At 40.2% G+C, this 22,722-nt stretch overlaps 1 protein-coding gene across 1 annotated transcript in view; it reads right to left on the bottom strand.

Moving 5' to 3' along the window:
• Positions 1-8,888: 8,888 nt before the first annotated feature.
• The window catches only part of DCT (dopachrome tautomerase), a 33,598-nt gene continuing 19,764 nt past the window's right edge, over positions 8,889-22,722 (bottom strand). The window contains exons 7-8 of the mRNA XM_029938420.1: positions 12,737-12,938; positions 8,889-9,067 (exon numbers count right to left, since the gene is read on the bottom strand). Of these exons, the coding sequence (XP_029794280.1) occupies positions 8,889-9,067; positions 12,737-12,938 (381 nt within the window). The remainder of the gene's footprint in view (positions 9,068-12,736; positions 12,939-22,722) is intronic.

Here is a 22,722-nt window from a genome sequence, read left to right as displayed (position 1 = left end):
GATGTCTATGGTTGAAATCCCAACCCGCGGTAACTATACGTGGAGGTGTGACTAATTATAATGAGGCAACTGGGAGGGGACCCTAATCCAATCTGACTGGTGTCCTTAAAAAAAGAGGGAATTTGGACACATGGCGAGATACCAGGGTGCCTGAATGTGGAGGTGAGACCATGTGAAGAGACAGAAACCTGGAGGGGGGTTATCTGCAAGCCATAGAGAGAGATCTCAGGGGAAGCCAATGCACCGGCACCTTGATCTTGAACTTCCAGGATCCAGACCCCTGAGAAAATAAATGTCTCCGTAAACCACCCAGTCCACTACATGGGCAGTGTTCTTAAGAACGTACGTCCGTGAACTCAATTCATTCCTGCAACAACCTGTGTGTGTATGGAAAGGGAGGAGCATTATTGCCTTTTTTAATTTTTACCATTTATCTATTTTTGAGAGACAGACAGAGACAGAGCAAGAGCCGCTGAGGGGCAGAGAGAGAGGGAGACACAGAATCTGAAGCAGGTTCCAGGCTCTGAGCCATCAGCACAAAGCCCGACACAGGGCTGTTCTGGGAAGTTTTTCTTGCAATCTTTAAGGAACAAAGAAAAATCTCTTTCCCAATAAGTCATGGGTAATTGTGTCTGAAAATACACAAGTAAACCAGCTCCTGCCTTCTCACTTTATTTTAAGAATCTCCACAGATGAATTTATCTTCATAGCATAAGAGGAACCCCAGCTCAGACGGGCCTAAATTTAAAAGAAAAAAAAGAAGTGGCCCCTCACCTCCAAACTTTCCCTCAAGGGGACAGAATGGCTGCTGTGATTCCAGACTTCGTGTTTTCACACCACGACACTGAAAGGTGAGACCTTGGCTTTCGGCTTTATGTCCCAGAAACCTCAGCAAAAATTCCTTTCCAACGTTGCGGCTTCTGGTTTTATTCTCACGACTGAAATGCTGCGGCCAGGGCTATGGGACAGAGTAATTGAAGACAATAAGGTTCCCACCCAAAACAGAGCTGAGGGTTTCAGGATGGAGATGGGAGAGACTTCCTAATAATCCGTTAAATAAAAGTTTCCAGCGGCTGTGGGGAGGGGAGAAGGAGGAATTCTTTTCTAATGGGCACAGAGTTTCTGTTTGGGATGACCAAAAAGCTCCGGAAATCGCTGGTGGAGACAGCGCCCAACTTTGTGAATGTAATTAATGCCATTGAATGTACACTTAAAAATGGTTAAAATGGCAAATTGTATATGATATGTATTTTGCCACACAAAATTAATTTAAAAAGAAAATTTAAAAACTTTCTTAACGCATTTCCCTTCCGCGCTGTCTGAAGCCAGTCAGTACTTCGCCCCCCTTTGCCTTTGAAGCTTGCCCTTGGGAATCCCCCTTCACCGAGGAACCAGCACCAGGGCCAACGGGCATAAAAAGACACCTGCCAAAGTTGTGTTTGCACAGGAATTATGCTCGGATTGTATTGAGCACTAGCCTGTGACAAGGCTCGGGAAATAGCATGCTATTCATGAGCGCAGAGAACCCTTATCTGAGACTGCCAGAGACTTCACGCGGGGAGATAATTAAGGGCAAGTCACTTAACTGGTGTTCGAATGGGAAAAAATAGTGGGCTTTTTAACAAATATTTTCTAGCGGCATTTTTTTAGCATGGAGAAGAATGAAGCAAGTTCCAGCGCGGGTAAGTGACAGCTACGAACAGGGAATGAGCAGAGGCATCCGTTTTGTCCCGTGACTGCCTAGAGTGAGATGCGCACCCAGAAGTCTCAGCCGACCCTTCCAGAGAGTGGAGTTCTTGCCTCCCGACAGCGACAGCAAAGGTGAGCAGATCGCTCTGCGATTAAAAAGCAGGTGGGGTCACCTGTGTGGCTCAGTCGGTTAAGCCTCCGGCTTCGGCTCAGGTCAGATCTCACGTTTGTGGGTTCGAGCCCCGCGTCAGGCTCTGTGCTGACTCTAGCTCAGAGCCTGGAGCCTGCTTCAGATTCTGTGTCTCCTTCTCTCTCTGCCCCTCCCCCTCTCATGCTCTGTCTCTCTCTGTATCAAAAGTAAATAAAATATTAAAAAAAAAAAAAAGCAGGTGGAGACGCACCGACTCCAGCAAGCGCGGAAAAGCAGGTCCGAGGCAGCCATCTAGCTGCAAGGTGAGTTCACAGTAATCTGATGTTCTGAGTGGCTGTTGTTTAAAAGCACTGAATTGCCATCCATTACTCCCTGTGTCAACTTCAGAATGATTTCATCACGCCTGCTCTTGTGCAGCTAAGCAGGAACACGTGGACTGTGACATGCCGGAGTAGAAAAGGAACCCATTTGCATGTTCCTGGGCTGGAAGAGCCCTTTGATTGTTGGAGCCGTGGATGGTCTGTCAAACTCCGGCCCACGGGGCACCTGGGAGGCACCGCATCTCCCCACCCACCCGGTGGCTGACAGCAGATTTAGAGTCAGGACAAGATCAAAGAGTTGGGACTCTCTCAAGGAAGTGTGTTAAAAACACAAGCCTGCCTCTTGATAGGAGGACATGGAGCGGAGAGAAATGCAGAGAGAGAAAGAGAGCAACCTTGAGTTTATAATTTGGTACAAGCCTCGGAATTGTAAAATGCTCACAATGAAAAGAAATGGGCAGCTCAATGAGAGTTTCAGAGCCGCCGAGGCTGCAAGCTCTAGGCTTGTCACAGAGGAAGATGAGAGAGAAGAACGACAGAGTGCCGTAGGATTATGACTGAGGCTACGGGTCTGTGTTCAAGGCTGATCACTTGTTGCATAAGTAGGTCTGTGACTTAAAACTTCAACACTTATGCGTTTTAGCTCCGTGTGCCTCCTTGGCCTCAAGTGCAAGACTTTTGAAATACAGATACTCTTTTAAGAAGAAACGAACGGATCACTGGCAAGAGTCAAGTCAAAGCTTGCTATTTAAAGAAGCAAATAAGGAGATTGGAAATGAAGCTTTCAGTGGAAACATTAATAATTAATGGGCTGCTTTGGGAATTAGGTTTTCAGCAATGTGTGCCGTATAATAACTTATTTATCAATAGGATATCTATTAATGATTCCCTTCAAGAGAAGCCTTCCCCTTCTGGCAGCTTTCTAAGTGTTTCAAATCTGGCTCCCCAGTTTTGTTTTGTTTTGTGTTTTGTCTTTTTCCTACTCCCCATAAAAACACCTACCATCAGGGGTGCCTGGGTGGCTCAGTCGGTTGAGCATCTGACTTTGGCTCAGGTCATGATCTCACAGTTCGTGGGTTTGAGCCCTGCGTTCGGCTCTCTGCTGACAGCTCAGAGCCTGGAGCCTGCTTCGGATTCTGTGTCTCCCTCTCTCTCTGCCCCTCCCCAACTTGTACTCTGTATCTCTCCCTCTCAAAAATAAATAAACTTAAAAACTTAAAACAAAACAAAACAAAAAAGCTACCATCACTGGGTCTGGAATCCCCAGGTGGCAGAACCACCAAAGACTGAGAACAGGTAAATGCAGCTGGTAATTTTTGAACTCCCATTTTTCTCATGTAAACAAAACCCAGAATGAGGAGGGGGGACGCTTGCTCTGTATTTCTCCCTTTATTCTTTACCTGGATATACATACTAAAAGGGGAAGCTTTACAAAACTAAATAGAAAGCTTGGTTTCTTGGGGAGCCTGTGGCTCCGTTGGTTAAGTGTATGACTCCACCTCAGGTCATGATCTCATGGTTCTTGAGTTTGCGTCCCAAGTTGGGCTCTGTGCTGACAGTGAGGAGCCTGTAGCCTGCTTCAGATTCTGTGTGTGTGTGTGTGTGTGTGTGTGTGTGTGTGTGTGTGTCACACTCTCTCTCTCTCTCTCTGCCCCTCGCCCACTCACACTGTCTCTGTCTCTCAAAAATAAACATTGAAAAAAAAGATTAAAGAAAGTTTGGTTTCTTTACTACTTGAGTCCCTTTCTCAATCTCCTAATATAAGCTAAGCCACTTGTGGGCACCCAAATAAGGAACCGCTGTGAGTACCACTTTGCCAATAATCTAGTCTTGAAAAGTGAATTTTTCACAGTGAAGGGTATTTCCTGGCCTTGTTTACACCCTCACCCAAACTCAGATATTTGCTTCTGGTTCCAATTCATTGATCCAGTTTTTTTTCCAGAAAACCTCTAACATCTTTCCCCAAATCTCCCAGCTTCTTGGTAACAGTTTTTGGTGGAAAAAGTAATTTCTCCAACCTCCAGCTGCATTATGATAATATAAATAATGTTGTATGATAAGTGGCAAAATATCCCCTGTGTATATTTGACAAGCATAAAAGAGTTTTGCCCAACGGCTGAAATGTTCCCTCAAATTTTTATGGTTTACTGTTGAACATTTAACGTTTCAAAATATATTAGAAGGGAAATTCTAAGAGCCTTAATTATCATTACCTTGCCTGCACAGGAAATAATTTTCTTCTAAATGTCGTGTGTTATCTGTCCTGATTTCTGAATTCATGGCAAATCTTTCAGTATTGGGGTTTTTTTTGTTTTGTTTTCCCCACCCCAGGCAATTAACCACAGTATGAAAAGCTAGGACTTTACCACACAATGCAATTTTCTAATAAAACACAAGAGGGCAGATTTTGCTTTATTGTCAGCCTAATTCTTTCTGCTGTTAATCAGGATGGTCATTGTACTAATCACAAATTCAGAAATGCTTAACTTACCAAGTGAATGAGTAGTCAGAATGGGTACTTCGGCAGTGAGATATCTACTATTTTAATAAAGGACAAGCTGAAGTCTTTCTAAAAGGCCTTATTTACAACACAGAGGGCAATTCTATGTGGGAGATGCGTGATAGTTTTAGCAGAGAATGGCTTCAGAAAGGACCAAATTCAGTCATTAATTACACCCATGAAGTCTGACTTGAGCCAATGTGGCAAATAACACAAGTGGGTTGATGGTTTCTGCCAAATGGACCTAGCCTTGGTGAAAATGGAGAGAGCATGCATGCCTTCCATAGCAACCTTGAGTTCTGTTTTGTTTTCTTTTAGAAAACTTTAACTTATCCCATTGCTTATAATTGTCTTGTGTGTTATTTTCAAGATTTCATTAAACTACCTGCCAAAGAATAATTACATTCACCGTGGTTATTTTCAGCTTGAATTGCCATTGTAACTAAAGTCAAAGTATCCTGCCATCTTTGGAGAGTTTCTGAAAAAACTCTTGGGCTCATCTGCATAAGAAAGGCACCAATATGGCCACTAACCCCTTCCACTGAAAGAAGGGTTTTAAGACATCAGATAAGTAGACGGCCCCAAAAATGATATCACGAGGTCTTTACTTTCTATCCTTGTCCCTGTACGTGGTAGAATTAAAGCCTGCCAATGGTGAGGAAAAGAAATTATAGCTGAAAGTGTTCCCATGCATTAGGTTGCGTGAAGTAAATTTCCATGTAGCGTATGTACAACTCAGAACCTGAAAGACAGGTGGTCATTAATTTCATGGCTGGGATTCAAGCCCCCACTATCTTAGGTTTCACCCAGCACATGTTAAAACAGATGCCAGAGGCCCAGAATGAAAGTTCCACTTTGAGAACAGTTTATTCATTAAAAAACATTTATAGAGTACTCAGGATGAGCAAAGCTCTGTAGAAATAGGAGGAGCTCAACTTTGGGTTTGGCCATTGCATTGAGGGGAGTAATTCCCTCCCCAGTGGGGAGCGAAGTGACTCTTTATGTGCCTGTTATCCATAAACCACCCACATGCTCTGAGTACTTAGGTGTTTTGATACAGCTGCACTGAAGGTGAACAGAGAGCCTCCAACCTGACCTGTGGAAGCTTAGATTTTAAATATGGAAGCAAACACCACATACCCATTATTTCACTGACTCTAACTCCTTTCTTCTGCGGTCTCCAACCACGAATCCAAAATGATTGGCCTGGAACGCTTTCCAAGAGGATCAGAAAGTTAGCTGCTCAAGGACCTTGCCTCTCTGGTCAGTGACTTCAAGTGGCCCCCTAACACACCCCCACCTCACCTGAAGATCAGTCTTCAGACTACAGAGACATCAAAAGTAACCCATCCCCTGGGAGTAGGTTGGAGTCTGGTTTCTCCACCTTCTCTACTTGTGTAATTGAGAGCCAAGAAGGAGCAATTGCTGAGAAACTCAAAAGATAGTAGAAACATCAGTTTAGAAACTTATTTTCAAAAGTGAAGTAGTTATTATGTATTTTATATAAGCACACACATATACCCCAATATATGTATATTGAGTGCAAAAAAGATGGGAATTGATGTTCACAAATTAAAAAACAATAGCCCTCAATAGATGGACAGAAATCTGCAAAACAATGTTGTTTTCATTTTTCTCTTTAATATATTTTTTACTTCTTGTTAATAGATAAAATTATTCATTAGAATTATTATAATTAACAATGTTAAATCCCAAGCAAACACAAACTACTAGCGAAGAATCTTACAATTAGAAGAGAATTTCATTCACAAAGGAAAAGTAGGTAGGAGGTTTAATTTCACTTCTGAGTTTGCTTTATAAGAGCATTTCTTTGGAAGCCATAATTCATTTACATACAATTTTTCTAATACTGAGGATATAAGCATATAAAGCGATCTATTCATTTTCTTCAAGGTTGAAGTTTTCCACTATCATTGAGAAATACAACCATACAATGCTTCGTGGTATTTTCTGACTTTATTTGCATAATATTCAATGTAAGTAAATACCAACTTTTTCATTCTAACAAGTTCATTCTACCTTTAAATTTCTTAAAAGGCATTCATTGATTTATTGTGATGTTAGAAAATTTTATTCCTCTTCTATGAACTACAAAATTAGGAAATCGTTTCTCTTACGAAGACATTATAAAACATAATGTTTCTAAAAAGTTGCATATGCTCTAGATAAAAGTAGCTAAGCGTTAGTGATTACCCTCTATTTCTACCTCAGATAGATCTTGCTTTAAATAAATCGTGTGGGAATATGATGAATGAAAATTCTGAGGCACCTGAAAAGTAAGCTAGAGGTGGTTATTTGCTTTCTAGAATTATTCATATAGTTCATCTATAAGAAGTCATTTCCCCTGGCACTTTTAATATATAATTGATTTAAACATCACATCTACCATGCACAATTATATCTTCATTTTAACATTTCTCTTTTAGCTTAAAAACAGAATGTAAAACCTGTGTTCCCCAGCAACCCCAAGTTCAGAGCATAAACCTTCCAGACTAGAGTACGTTCATGAAACTGTGCAATTTCCCATGGATACTGGTAGAGGCCGTGATGGAGGCCTAAGTATGACTGTGGCTGACAAGGCTCATGCAGGCCATCAGCCCACAAAGGACTCTGGGCCACCTTGACTCTCACATGCTGAGGCCACTCGCAGGATTTAACATGCCCTCAGGGATTCCTGTAGCTTTACGAGACTCACCCAGGCTCAAATTCAGTTCAGCTTGGGCGTTATCCATTTCTCTGGCTTTCCAAGTCTTACTCCAGGGGCTAACACTGCGTCTTGATGAATCTTACACCATTTAGCACCACAGCCCCCATTTGTAGAAAGTATCTAAGTCCAGGATCCTCTTCCCCCCGAATCTTCACACACATCCATTCCAGTAGAGAGGAGTTGAAATGAGGGGACACACAGGCTAGAATTCTGGCCTCACTCCTGAAGCACAGATACCAGACATGAGCAGATAAAATTTACCTTGAAATCTCGTTAACTGTTAATATCTCAGCAGTAGGGTCGTTTCAGTAAGTCTGTGTATCTTAGTAAAGATTGTCCCGTTCTTATATCTCATGATATAATGGTCACTTAGTGGAACACAACCATTTAATTCTGAATTGCCATATTTTGTATGAATGGTTTGCTTTGAAATGATAAGACTTAATTGATTAGTATCCATAAGTAATTGTCAGTACAGACATTAGTAAATCTAAAGTCAACTTTTAAAAATAAACCAACTGCATCATACGTGGATAATTTCTCATCTGAGAGGCTACTGGGTAAAGGAATTGGTTCAGGATCAGCCAAATGAGACCTCAGAGTAACAGAACTCTAATTGAATTGTCCCACATTCAGGATGCTAGCCTCACAGTCTTTTCCGATCAGCTTTTCCCTGAAGAAGTGTTTCTATACTTGTTAGTAGACTTAACACATTATATTAACTGATTAGAAAGTTCAATAATTTAATATTTCATCTATTTATCACTATAGGATCAATGTTTATCCAGCTATTGAATCTCATGATATGTCTACAGTTAAGAACTGCAGGTTTTGATAAATTCTGAAAAGCCTAATTTACGAAAGAGAAACAACTCATCATTCATTCAGTCAGTCAGTCAGTCAGCCATTTTCCATCGTATTTGGAAAATAGGATCTTCAAGAATATTTTAAAGGCTAGAGAAGAGAAGACACAGAAAGCCTCAGTAAGACGATCCAGAAGGCACCTAAAAGCATAGATGTTCAGAGCTAAACTCATGAAGACTCAGGAAGCACCTGCCCCCCCTACCCCCACCCCATTACAAATGAAGACACTTGGGCTAAGAAAATTTGAACCACAATCTTGCCCAGGTCTCAATTTACACTGACCTGCAAATTATAATGAATCCACTCCATCAATTGTGTGTGTGCATGCACGTGCATGTGTGTGTGTGTTCTCAGAACACGAGGAGGCTTAATAATAATTAAATTATTATCAGATACCATACATTGTCAGCTCTACCTTAGTTTGGAGATAGAAATAGCTTCAAACATTCCAGTTTGAGTTTGTTAAACAAGTAAGCCAGTACCTACAGCTCAGCGTCTTTCGTATTTGGGATAATCACCACAATAGGAAGAACCATGTCTAACATCTTCAGCTAAAGGAAGAACAGAAAGGGTCCGTTTACATGCTGATGCAGGGTGACGACTATGGCCGCTTCTCTAGGGAAAGGCATGAGCTCTCTAGGCTTCTTCTGTGTACTTCTTGTTGCTTAAATGTGTCTCCACTAGGGGTGTATAGCCTTTTCGAAGTCTTCTATACTGAAGGAAAACCAGCAGGACGAAAAGGCCAACCAGAGTCACCAACATTCCCATAACCACCAAGAGGGCTGTGGACCAACCTGGAGTTTCTTCAACTGAAATAAAAGCAGAAAAGAAGGGTCTACAATTAGGATTTTCATCAACTGAATACTCTTAGAGAAGAAAAGAATACACCAATTTGTTTTTCACATGCATTTTTGTTGATAAAGCAAAACTCTACTGGCTAGAAAAAAATTTATCTTCTGCTTCCTCACTAACGATTTGTCATATCCAGAATTGTCTTTCTTGAGGAAAAGCCATTCTATTATTTAAATACAGCATTCTTAAATGTCTTACAATAAACACTTACACAAAATAAACCCTCCGAGGAAGTATACAACTACTTTCATGAGTTAGAAACTCATTTGTTAAAGTGTACGCTAAAATAGTATCTGGGAAACTGCAAAATATACATCCAGCCCTCAGATGGAGAATCTCAGCTTTTGTTAAGTTTATAGGATGATAAATGTGTAAGACAGGTCAGTTGGGCTATTATAACAGAGGACATTCAGTAGCAGGAGCAGATGAAGTTTGCATCCATTTAAACAGTTGTGAATATAATCTGAATCGTCCACATGATAAATCTAATGCTCGCCTCAACTCTGTTTTTATAAGCACTCTGCACAAAATTAATGGGTTTCATTTTAATATACTTACACTAATTTGTCATTTCTTTAAAAATCCCCTTCTCCTTGGTCAGCTGTTCTTCTTTTAAATTTTTTAATGTTTCTATTTATTTTTGAGTGAGACGGGGGGCAGGGCAGAGAGAAAGGGAGACACAGAATCTGAAGCAGACTCCAGGCTCTGAGCTGTCAGTACAGAGCCCAATGCAGGGCTCGAACTCATGAACCATCAGATCATGACCTGAGCTGAAGTCAGATGCTTAACCGACTGAGCCTCACCTCATTGGTGAGGTACTCTTAAATTCAGTTTCTCTGCACTGGGCTCTTAGTCTACACCCTACACTTGCCTAAATGTAATATTCCCCCCTAGTTTCTTCCTCCAATTCCACAGATGGCTTCTACTAATCCTGAAGCGATTCCTCCAAGAAGATGTAATTTTTCTCCTCCTGCTATAGTCCAACATCAGTTGCCAGAACCATATTCTTAAAACAGATTTTATTCTGCCATTTCTTTGTTCACGAATCAAAAACGATTGTTCTTTGAAATTGTGGCCAAACACACATGACGTATATTTAAGCACTGTAACTATTTTTAAGTGCTCAGTTCTGTGGCATCAGTGCATTCACACTGTGTGTGACTATCACCACCATCTATCCATGGGACATTTTTTTATCTTGCAACACTGAAATAATATCTCCCCAATCTCTCAGTCCCCAACCCTGTCTCTATGCATTCGACTACTCTAATACCTCATACAGGTGAAATCATACAGTGTTGTTTTGTGACTGGCTTCTTTCATTTAGCATAAGATCTTCAAGATTCATTCATGTCATAGCATAGGACAGGATTGCCTTCCTTTTTAAGGCTGGGTTGTGCTCCATTGTATGCATATGCCCCAATTTTTTTCTCCATATATCCATGGGCAGACATTGAGTTCTTTCTTTTGTCTATTGTGAGTAATGCTGCTATGAACAGAGGTTTACAAATAGCTGTTTGAGTACTTGCTTTCGATTCTTTGCTGGATCATATGGTGACTTGATGTTTAATTTTTTTTGAGAAATTGCCATATTGTTTCCCACAGAGGCTATATACCATGTTACATTCCCACCAGCAGTGCACGAGGGTTCCAATTACTCCACACAGCCTCACAGACACGGGTATTTACTGCTTTGTCAGTAAAAGCCATCTTAATGGACAGAAAGTGGCATCTCATTGTGGGTTCTGCCTAGCTTTCAAGGTCCCCGGTAATCATATCCAGACTTAATTGTCTCTCCAAGTTTTCCTCTCCAACCAGGAGTCTTCACACAGTCCTCTATACAGACTGCACCTTCCAAAGCTCTGTTCTCTGCCCTTCTTCAATCTAAAATGCTCCCTTCTTTCCACCTCACCTTCAGATGACCCACCATGTCTTTGAATCTGATTCAAGACCCATCCCCTTCAAGAAGCCCTTCCCAAATGCCCCACTCCCTTTCTCCAACCTTAGGTTATAGTTAGGTCTCCTCAGAGAGGATTGTAAATTTCTTTGTCAGATCAATATGTGAAATGTTAATTTGCGTCTTTTCTAATGAGCTAATGCCTTCTGGGCATATTTAGACTTTCAGTCTATACCTGCTCACTGGCTGATGTCAAAGGAAATGGAAGAAAGGGCAAATGCACATTCCAAACTTCTTTAACTATTACCATGTTCAATTCCAGAGAAAAGAACGAAGTTTCAAAAAGATATCTCAGCTGTCCAAAGAAAACAAGTAATCAAAGTTGCAGGACTAGAAGGAAAAGCAAGGGACAAATTCCAGGGCCTGAAAGACCTTGAAGTCAGAGAGATTGAAAGAGAGAGAGAGAGAGAGAGAGAGAGAGATGTGAGCTCAGAAGTCATTGTGATTACATCCTAGGCTGATATTAAGGGAAGATAAAATAGACACAAACAGGGAAAACTCACCAGCAGAGGGGCTGTGTGTTTTGGGAGGTTCTTGACAAAGCAAGATATTTTTTATATCTTTTTTAATTGTTTTGCCTTTTCTTTCTCAACCTGTCCTAAGATTGTTTAAATGGCACATGGAGCTCTACTGGGGCCTCGGCAAATAGAAAAAAATGGATGCCTGTGTACAGATACTTACCAAAATACCCTCCTATGTTTTGAACCAAGTGGGAAAAGCTAATAAAAAATCTTCAGTTTAAAAACATGACTTAAAGAACTGTAATGAAAAACACATGTAGGTGGAGCCCCACGTAACCCAATGGGTTGGCAGCCAACACCAACCTCATAAACCACCAGCATGGGTGATATGGGCTCCCTGGAAGCCATTGTTGTCACAAAATAATGCAGGGGTGGATGAACAAGCAACAACATCTTGTCTTGAATTAAAAAGTTTGAGTGTGGGGAGCCTGGGTGGCTCAGTCAGTTAAGCCTCCGACTTTACCTCAGGTCAGATCTCACGTTCGTGGGTTCAGGCCCTGTGTCAAGCTCTGTGCTGACAGCTAGCTCAGAGCCTGGAGCCTGCTTCCGGTTCTGTGTCTCCTTCTCTCTCTGCCCCTCCCCCTCTCATGCTCTGTCTCTGTCTGTATCAAAAATAAATAAAACATTTAAAAAAATAAAATAAAAATTTTGATTGTGCATTCATCTTTTTGCATTAATTTTGATGTTTAAAAAATATTTCATTATGTTATTATTTATCTCAATTACTGAATTTTTTTTTTTGGTCTCTCCTTGAACTCTGTGCTCAGGAAAGGTAGTGCACCTGCCTACCCCTACACCCAGCCCTTCTTTAAGTGATGATTCTCTAAGCCCTGCTGATTCCGGTCCACGTGCGGCTAGTGCATTTTGATTTTATTGGGTAGACCTTTCAAACCCTGGTCAGTTTTTTATTGATTTGGATTATTATTTATAATATATTATTATTTATTCATTCAATCACCTAACTAGTCCCTTTCCTAATGGTTAATTGATAATTCAAAGGTGCATTTTGCAAAATATATAAATTGTAGAAAATTGTCAACAGACTTAACTAGACCTGAGCAATTCAATGTAAGGTCTTGGTTCATATTTGTAAAAAGAAAGAAAAGTCCTTTAGAAGATGAATGAATTACCCACTTAGAAGTTGCATTTGTTACCTGGAAGATCGATGGCATATCTGTAGCCAAGCTGGTCTGCAGTTAAAAAGAGTTCCGCATTAGTCACCGGAGGGAAGAAAGGAACCATGTTATACATCTGATTGTGACCGATGGGTGCCAGTTCCTGAGGCCAGTCATCCACAGGAGGATTGGATCTTTTCATCCACTCATCAAAAATGGCATCAGTAAAGGAATGAAGTACCTGCAAGACAGTTGAACATGGCATTTGACATTGATCAGGCCAATCATATTGGAGCTTTCTCTAAAAATGGAATGGGGTTCTTTTTGACATGAGGAATTTCTCTTAGTGACATGCCCACTGACATTTTTAGTTCAGCTTCCAAGGCTGCATGGCATCTCTCCAAACAGGATCATAAACCTCTTTGTCAAGTGAACAAACGAAAGTTCATTTGCAGATTTAACACTCGTTTGGGAACATTTGATGCCTTCAGCAAATGAGTGTTAATTATTAAGTTGAGAATAAAGGCAAATATGACAAGATCTATATCCTTCTCAATATTCAGAAGCTTTGGTTTTAATAGAAGAGAAAGAGCTGTTTAACAGTGTTGCAACACAGGAAGGAAGGGAGGAAGGAAGGACAGGGAAGGGAAGGAGGGAGGGAGGGAGGGAGAAAGGAAGGAAGGGAGAAAGGAAGGAAGGGAGGAAGGAAGGAAGGAAGGAAAAGAGAGAAGGAGAAAAAAGGGAGGGAAGAAAAATCTTCAAAATGGGTTTTCAAATTGTTCTCACCAGGAGCACGTCTATACACTCATTTTGTAACCCTCTCATTTGAATTTTTCGTGTTATGCTAGCAAAATAGAGTCTAAAAAATGTGATGTGCACAGTGCTCATTTTTATTTCCTCAAGGAAGCTATTAAAGTCTTTTTCAAATACAGTAATTAGTATGTGTAAAATATTCAGTAGCAAAGTTTCCACATTTATAGCCCCAATTTTGCAACAGGACATAAATGTGAGTTCAGCCCAAACTTTATGCTGAGTTACTCTTTTTATTCTCAGACAGTAAGTTAAAGGACTTAGGAACACTGTCTCCTTTCCTCCAGCTCCCAAGTACCTGTCTTCCCAGGTACATGGGGGCAGGGAGGTACTTATTCCATTAAATGCTTAGTAAATGAATTCATTCACCCAGCTACCACTATTCCTTGTACTCCCGTAAGAACACTAGCCAAGCTATACCATTACATGTTACTTATTTATCGATTTCCCTCAACAAGACCCCCTAGTTCCTAAAGATCAGGGATCAGGTCTTTTCACCTTTGAAGCATGAGCTTAGCGTGCAACCAGGACAGAGGGGATGTTTAAGAAGGAACTGTTGCCTAAAGACTGTGCTGTGCAAAGTAATTTTGTCTTTTGTATAATTCAACCCAATAGGGCCCTTTCTAGCTGGTGCTGTTTCCTCCCCAACACGCTTTCATCTGTCTTCTGGCATCAGTCCATCAAGGACCAAGGCAACGGTCCCTGCCCTGAAGTGTCTTCCCTCATGGCTCCCAATCTGAATTCATAGCTCTTTGCATATAACACCTTTAACAGCATTGCCATTCTGGCTTACGTTACTGCTGTTAATTTACTCAATAACATTTTCAAATCTCACCCAAGGTTCCTGGTAGTTAGTTTCCCCCATCAGGCAACAGCGAGAACTTTCTGCCTGACTATAGTCTCACGTGGCTACATAAGGGATAAAGAACCAAGTGATTTGCTCAAGGGATTTTTTCCCCCTGAATGGCTTTTTACAGTTCATGGCAAAGATAATCATCTTAAAAACAGAAACATCAAAAGTTAAGACCCATGCCAGGCTTTTGCAGAGAAAAAAGATTTTTATAAATTCTGAAATCTTAGCTTTGAGTAGCAAAGTTGAAGTTCCAATGAAGTAAAGGCATAAAGTTTATTGGGTAAACAACAACTTTGGAAGACATGTGGTAATGCAAGTGATCAATGTTTCCTACAAGTAGAGTTTAGAAAAAGTCATCCTTGAGAAGGGGGATCAGCCCTGGAAAAAGGGCTATATTAGTTCCAGTGCAGGTCCCTGAAAATGTTCCTCGTGTCCTGGGAGCTCCAGATGAGGTTAGAAGGTTCCCAGAGAGGAAAGTTGCACTTACTCCCCTACCTGTGACTTGGTGAGCCGGCCAGCCTCAAATACAACTTTCACTGCAAGTATGGAGCCCAAGCAATAGAGGTGGGAAACCTCAGGATGGCAAGCACTCTTGGCTGCTTGCCAAACATCCATTCTCCTCTTCTTCCTTTGTAACTTGTATTTGTGAGTGAACTAGGAGTCCCTGGATAGGACTTCTAGGAAAGGTCTTTAAAGGTCATGGTCTCAGCTTAAGAGTGTCTTTTTTTCCCCTTCCATTTATCCTTGCTGCTTCATGGAACATGGATGTGATGGTGGGAGTCGCAGCAGTCACCTTAATAGCCAACTAACACAGTTAGGAGAAGAGGTACCTCACCAAAGAAGGTGGAGCGAAAGACAGAAGGGTCCATGATGACTATGGAGACCCTACACCAGCCCTGGACTGCCCCCACGGGGGCTCTTTTACATAAAGAGAAAAATAAACCTCTTTCTTGTTTGGGCTTCTATAACAGGTTTTCTGTTCTAAGCAACTCAACAAAACCCTACGTGATACACAGAAAAGGTATCTAAGAGTGTACCAGAGTATATTTTCCAAAGAAGGCCACTCAGTGTCTCCTGAGCTTTTAGACACTGAGTTCAAGTCAGAGATCAAATTATGATTAGAAAGAGAGAAGGGACTCTCAGGACACGGAAAGATCCAGATTTAGTGTTGCAAGAAGCAAATCACTTTTGGAAAGCACCAGAATTCACCCAGTGTAAATAATTAAGGAGGAGACAAGACTCTGCAGCAATTCATAATTTGGGGAGATAAAAGAACAGGGGGAAAATAATAAGGAGACCTTATAGGTCTCCAAAGGGCTATAAAAACATTATACAATAAATGCTTTGGTAGGAACTATATACAGAGCACCCAATTTATAGAATGTAGTAAAAAAAAAAAAAAAAAAGGCGAGTGTGTGCTAACACAATTCAAGGAATGCAATAAACCCAATGCTGCAAGCAATAACATATCCCCCACTATACGGAGAAAAGGTATAGAATAGTATTTTTGTTAGAATTGCAAACATTGTTCCTGAACAAGATGCCTTCAATTGCTCTTGAGAAACTAGTAGTATCTTTGTTTGACATGAATTAAAAATGAGCTCAGTTAATACCTCTGTAAGAGCCAAATGTAATTTGAAGGTAATAAATAAAAGCAAAAGTAAAGTGGGGCGCCTGTGTGGCTCAGTCGGTTGAGCGTCCAGCTTCGGCTCAGGTCATGATCTCACAGTTTATGGGTTCAAGCCTCATCTTGGGCTCTGCGCTGACAGCTAGCTAAGAGCCTGGAGCTTGTCTTCGGATTCTGTGTTTCCCTCTCTCTCAGACCCTTCCCTGCTCATGCTCTCTCTCTCTCTCTCAAAAATAAAATAAAACATTTAAAAAAAAACTTTAAAGCAAAAGTAAAGTAACAGTACACTGTTGTTGCTTATATCTGCTACAGAGACACATAGCTATGTTTCAGAATTAAAAATGGAGCACTTTAGGGGAACCTCACTGGCTCAGTTGGTTGAGGGTCTGACTCTTGATTTCTGCTCAGGTTATGATCTGGGGATCATGGGATTAGGCCGTGTGTTGGGCTCCTCAACAAGCATGGAGCCTGCTTAAGATTCTCTCTCTCCCTCTGCCCCTTTCCCCTACTTGCAATCTCTCGGTCTCTCTCCCTCTCTCTCTCTCAAAATAAAAAGTAATAGTAATAAAAATAATTGAGTGCTTCACAAATGAGGTTACAAGTTTTGGTACACAAACCTAGTCTCTCTTGCTCCAATGAACTAAGGATAGGTACAGGAAGAAAACATTTTCATCTTGGAAGCAGATTGATTCCACGGGCTTTCAAGGTAAAATTTTTTAAATGCAGTCTTTGCAGAAGAAAGCAATCAGTCAATGGCTGTTGTGCTTGGAGGCATAAAGAAACTTGAATAAAATACAGGGAAAGCAGGCATGTCTTTTTCAGGATCACTGGAGGATAAAGTTACTATCAAACTTAACCTTCACTTAGATGTCTGCACATTCAGATTCCTGCTGAAAGGACCACCAAACACAGGTAGGTCACCAAAGACCAGCACAGTGTGGTTTTCACCCCTTGGGTTCATGTGGTACGATCCAGAAGACGTCACTCATGACCAGAGTGAGTATTATTGTGCTAATTCTCTGCTTGTCTGAGAACTCACATGTGATCCCTCCGAAGTCATACGGCAGACACGAGTTTCATACGTGAGGTTCCAATTTAGAGCTTAATGGGGGACCTGGGTGGCTCAGTTGGTTAAACCAATTTAGAGCTTAAGGTAGAAGGCATAAATAAAAATTAGGTCAGAATTTCTAAAGAGAATTCCTAAAAACAAACAAACAAACAGATCTCATGACACTTAGTACTTGATGGTAATAGGTATTTATTCTTGCCTTGTTCTACCAAGAATTTGAAGCAATGTACCATCAGAATGTTGGTTTTGCATTTCCCTAAAGAAACCATACGTAATAAGCATGAAACAGGTAGACACCCAGCTTCCACTTAGACTGAGCTGTGGCACAAGGAGGCGGATACGCCATGGACCGCACATTTAGTGACAGACAAGAAACAGTCATAGGGAAAATGGACGTTTGAGCACTAATAGTCTTCCAGGCAGTGCTCAGCCAAGATAGTATAGGATTTCCATCTTGCTAATACATCTTTTCCTTATCGTCCCTTATCCATGCTCTCATTGTATCCTGAGCAGATAGAACTGAAGGCATTTTTTTCAGGTGTTTTGGAGGGAGTCCCATATAAAAAGCATTCTTTCTACATATCCCAGAATTATAGCATTGTATACACAATATATGAAAGTGTACAGAAAATATATATAATATATATTGAATGTAAGATATAATAGATATCTTAAAATATCTAAAAAGATATCTTTAAAGAAATAAAGATATTTCTTTAAAAAATATCACTTATGTACGGTGACAGATGGCAACTAGACTTATTGAGGTGACTGTCTTGTGATATATACAAACAGAGAATCATTATGTTGAGTGCCTGAAACTAACTTAATTTTACATGTCAGTTGGATCTCCATGGAAGAAGAGAAATATCCGTTGAGTCTTTGAGGAAGAAAGCTTATACTTCAAGGATTAAACCTGGAGCACATGCAAACAGAGGACCACAGGAGGTTTGCATGTAGTCAAACAGCTTTTAGAGAAGTCACCAGTTGAGTGTATGTCATAAGCAGGTGGGAACGAGGGATCCACAGGAATGTTAGCATAGATTCTAAATAAGAACTGAGATATTGTTGGGGCACCTGGGTGGCTCAGTCAGTTAAGCGTCCGGCTTTGGCTCAGGCCATGATCTCACCATTTGTGGGTTCAAGCCCCGAGTCAGGCTTTATGCTGACAGCTAGCCTGGAGCCTGTCTTCAGATTCTGTATCTCCCTCTCTCTCTGACCCTCCTCTGCTCATGCTATCTCTCTCTCTGTCTCTCAAAAATAAATACAAAACATAAAAAAAGAGAACTGAGATACAACCAGAACATGCGTGTAAGAGAAAGAAACCCACAGCAATGGTAAACCACCTTAGATTTACCAGATTTACATATAAATGTGGTTTGCCATTAAGCGACTTAATTTCGTCCATAATGAAGGTATATAGTTCATTCTCAGTACAGGTTGAGTTCTCAGAAGAGCCTGGATTTATCCTTATAAAGTATAGAGTTGAAAGGAATTTCTCCAGGTACCATTTAGCCCCTGCCAAGTTACAAAGCCAAGCTCTCCCCCAGACTGAGCGGAAAGAACTCCTGCCTTGGGGGAAGCCCAGCCCATACTGACGGCCACCGCCTTGCCTTCCCCAGCACCTCGGATCTCTTCAAACTCACCGAGGTGTTATACTACTTAGGAATCCGTGATGTTATGTCGATTGTTTAAAAATACATGCATTGTATAAATAAATGAAGCATTTAAGAAACTTAAACATTTAATCATGATAAAAACCAGTGCCCTCTCTTTTCAAAAGCCAAGCAAAATTATTCAAACCTGCCCTTCACCAATTAGTGTTAATTCCTATTAACATGATCTAACAGGACTAAATTTCCTCAGCTGTAATAAAAGCTATTGTGAAGGGAATAAATTAAGAATGGTCTAAACTGACAAAAAACTGGAAGACTCAACATGGGGACTTTTTTCTTTTTTTCTTTTCTATAGCATTTTAAAATTTTATTTAAATCCGAGCTAGATAACACATAATGCCGTAATGGTCTCAGGAGAATTCAGTGATTCACCGCTTACATATGGCACCCAGAGCTCATCCCAACAAGCGCCCTCCTCATTGCCCATCCCCGATTTAGCCCTCCCCCCACTCAACACCCCTCCAGCAACCCTAACTTTGTTCTCTGTATTTAAGAATCTCTTATGCTTTGCCTCTCTCCCTGTTTTCAAATTATTTTTCCTTGAACATGGGGAAATTTTTGAGTAGGAAACTTATCTAAAAATCTTCGTTCAGCCACCTACTGGTCCACACCCTCTTGTACACATTTTTTAGCCTCTCTGAACTTTATTTTCCCCATATTCAAAATGAGGAGAGCAGTTGACTATACACAGTTTTGTGAAGTTGGAGATTGTGTTCATACAACACCTAACACAAACTCTGCCACATTAATAGATGCTTAGCAATGTAACATTTTCCTAACAAAAAAGTACTGAGCACCTACTTAGTGCCGGGTCCTGTTCTGCAGGCTGGGTATGGTGTCAATGATCAAAGTAACTTCCCATACCCCAGTGAAACCTAGAAGCTGCATTTTTTGTATGAACAGAGATTTAGATTTGCAGTAAAAATAAAATGTCAGAAGAAGGTGCTGTATTTTGTTACTGACTTGCATAGAGAACAGATCACTTCCACTAATTTTCTTATGAATCTTTGGTTGTTCTTTTTTGTCTTTCCAAAAGCCATTATCCTACAAGAACAGATAGATCACAAAAAGGAAACGTAAATGCATGAAAGGAGTCTGAACTTCATTATGCAAATTAAAGCTCACTGAAACACCATTTTCACCCATCCCATTAGCAAAGATGAAGAAGTAGAAAAACACACTGGATTAATGAGAGAGAGCTGGGGAACTGCCACTCTGCTACGTAGCTGGTTGGAGGGAAAATTATTCAACCTTCCGGAGGGCAATTTGGCAATATCTAGTGACATTTCAAGTACACTTTTAAAAATTATGTTTATTTATTTTTCAGAGGCAGAGAGAGACAGAGTGTGAGCAGGGGAAGGTCAGAGAGTGAAGGAGACACAGAATCTGAAGCAGCCTCCAGGCTCTGAGCTGTCTGCACAGAGCCTAATGCAAGGCTCGAACCCACAAACTGCGAGATCATGCCCTGAGCCGAAGTCAGACGCTTAACCGACTGAGCCACCCAGGCACCCTCAAATACACTTACTTAATCTTTGACCTATTAATTCTGTTCTCTTGACTTACCCTACACGTTCATGCACTGGAGTATTGTTTGCAAAGCAGCAGATAAGAAACCTCCTACATGCCCATCAATAAAAAAAAGCTGGCTAAAAAATTTCAGGATAAACCATACTGTAGAATACAATACAGTCATAAAAAAAGAATGAGAATGCTCTTTATAAATGGATACAGAATAATTTAGGATAAGTAAAAAAAATAATAATAATAACCAAAAAGAAAAAAAAAGGAAATCACAGAGTGTTTATAGTATGTTATCATTCAGGTAACATATTTGTATATTTATAAAATATATATAGAAAATAGGAAAAAATAATAATGAGTAGCCAGGAGAGACTTCATTTTATGTCTTTTATACTTGAATTTCTTATGTGTATGACCTATTTTTAAATTTTGAAATGAAAACATTTAGGAAACTATGTGACAACCTAAAATGCATGCATTATAACTGCAATTGTGTAACCTTAGAATATGAGAGGAAATAAGCAGAAAATTGAGATGGAATTATGGATATGTAAAAACTTTTTTGCCAATATTTCTGTTACTATAAATCCTTAGAAATCATAAATTATTAACAAATTAAAGGTTGATATAAAACAATGTTCATTTAAATACTCAGGTATTAGCCTAACTATGGTTTTTCTTTTATAATAAAGATAAATTAAATGGTTCCATTTTTAAGTGCTTCACTCTTGGGGAGAGAGACATGATGTCCTATATACTTCCTTTTAAAATTTTTAACTAGGAGCACCTGGTTGGCTCAGTTGGTTGGGCATCCGCCTTTGGCTCAGGTCAGGATCTCACAGTTCGTGAGTTCAAACCCCACATCGGACTCTCTCTTCTCAGTTCAGAGCCTGCTTTGGATCTCTGTCCCCTTCTTTCTCTCCCGCTCCCCCCTCCCCCCTCTGTCTCTCTTAAAAAATAAATAAACATTAAAAATAAATAAAATAAAATAAAAATTTTGGGGCGCCTGGGTGGCTCAGTCAGTTAAGTGTCGCCTTCAGTTCAGGTCATGATCTCACAGTTTGTGGGTTCGAGCCCCACGTCGGGCTCTGTGTTGACAGCTCAGAGCCTGGAGCCTGCTTCGGATTCTGTATCTCCCTCTCTCCCTGACCCTCCCCTTCTCGCACTGTCTCTCTCTGTCTCTCAAAAATAAATAAGAAAACATACAAAAAAATTAAAATAAATTTCACTAAACTCATACTAACTCAGAAACATATTATACTTGTCATTATAACCTTTAATTATGGTCATAATGACCGAATTAAAGGCCCATTCATAAGAAGGGGATTAACTTCATGGCGTCCATTAGATTCTTGTTTTGGAGAACTCATTTTCTCTTTTCTTGCTTTATATTCCTAAATTAATGGAGTAATGCAACCATTACTCACTGTTAAGAAATACAAATGATGTTAAGACTATTGTGCATTTTACTCCCTGCAGAATTTTCGGTGTTTAAGGTGACAAACACATGAGCTGTGCAGTGAGTATTAGCTGTGCAACCTAAGAATCCCCCAGTCACTTGAAAGTGAAAGTTAGTGCTTGCCAAATATATGTTTCTAAAAGGATAACATCCAAATACAGCCCTAGGAATAATAGCTTTGAAATTGGGAAGAAAATGTTAAGTCTCTGACATAGTTTCTTTAGTGGCAATTAACTCAACTACTTAACTTTAGGATCTTTTGGTTTTCCATTCCCCCCGCTTGATAATATCTAAATTCAATACTGAAGACAGTACTACTTAGCATTTCTGTGACCTAATCTTATTTTCCATGATAAATGTGTGTCTTTCCTTCAATTACCTTATGAATTATTGGAACTTCAGAGACAGGTTCAGAGGTTTTTTTTCCCTGTATTTTAACATTACATCTTTTGCTCATTATTGTGATCACATACAACTTTGTATCTCTCTTGCTTGAAGAGATTTCATGAAAATAATTTTAATAAGTGTGCATAAATTGCCTCATGAATTTGAAATTCCAGAAGCTATCACTCTTTTAATTGAAATCCTTTAACCTAGATCTCAATATGTGAAAAAGTTATTTAAGGCTGAAATGGCTTGAACATGAAACACTATGTAAATAGCCTAAAGTAATTGTGAGTTCTGGAACCTTATTCCTTCCGTGCCCGCAAAGAAAGGCTTTGGCTTTTTGTCTATTTATATGCATATGATGACTGATACCAAAGAAGAACAAAATTTTAAATATTAAAGGTATGAAAAGTAATGAAGACAAATGTCGTGCCCAGGCCAGCAGGGGGGAAAATCCTCACGAGTTCTTTTCCTGAGGGAGGGAGAGAAAACAGGGCAGGAGAGGTGAGCACAGAGAGTGAAGACAGCACTCGGCTTCGATCAAGCCTCTAGCTTCTTCCTCTGTTATTAAGAAAAATAATCTCTTATATAGTGTTTGGGGCGGGGAACTGACCCAGGTTAGT

This window comes from Suricata suricatta, chromosome 4 (assembly GCF_006229205.1).
Source record: "Suricata suricatta isolate VVHF042 chromosome 4, meerkat_22Aug2017_6uvM2_HiC, whole genome shotgun sequence".
Classification (NCBI taxonomy): domain Eukaryota; kingdom Metazoa; phylum Chordata; class Mammalia; order Carnivora; family Herpestidae; genus Suricata; species Suricata suricatta.
The sequence above is the reverse complement of the archived record's forward strand: the minus strand, read 5'-3'. Positions and strand labels throughout refer to the sequence as shown.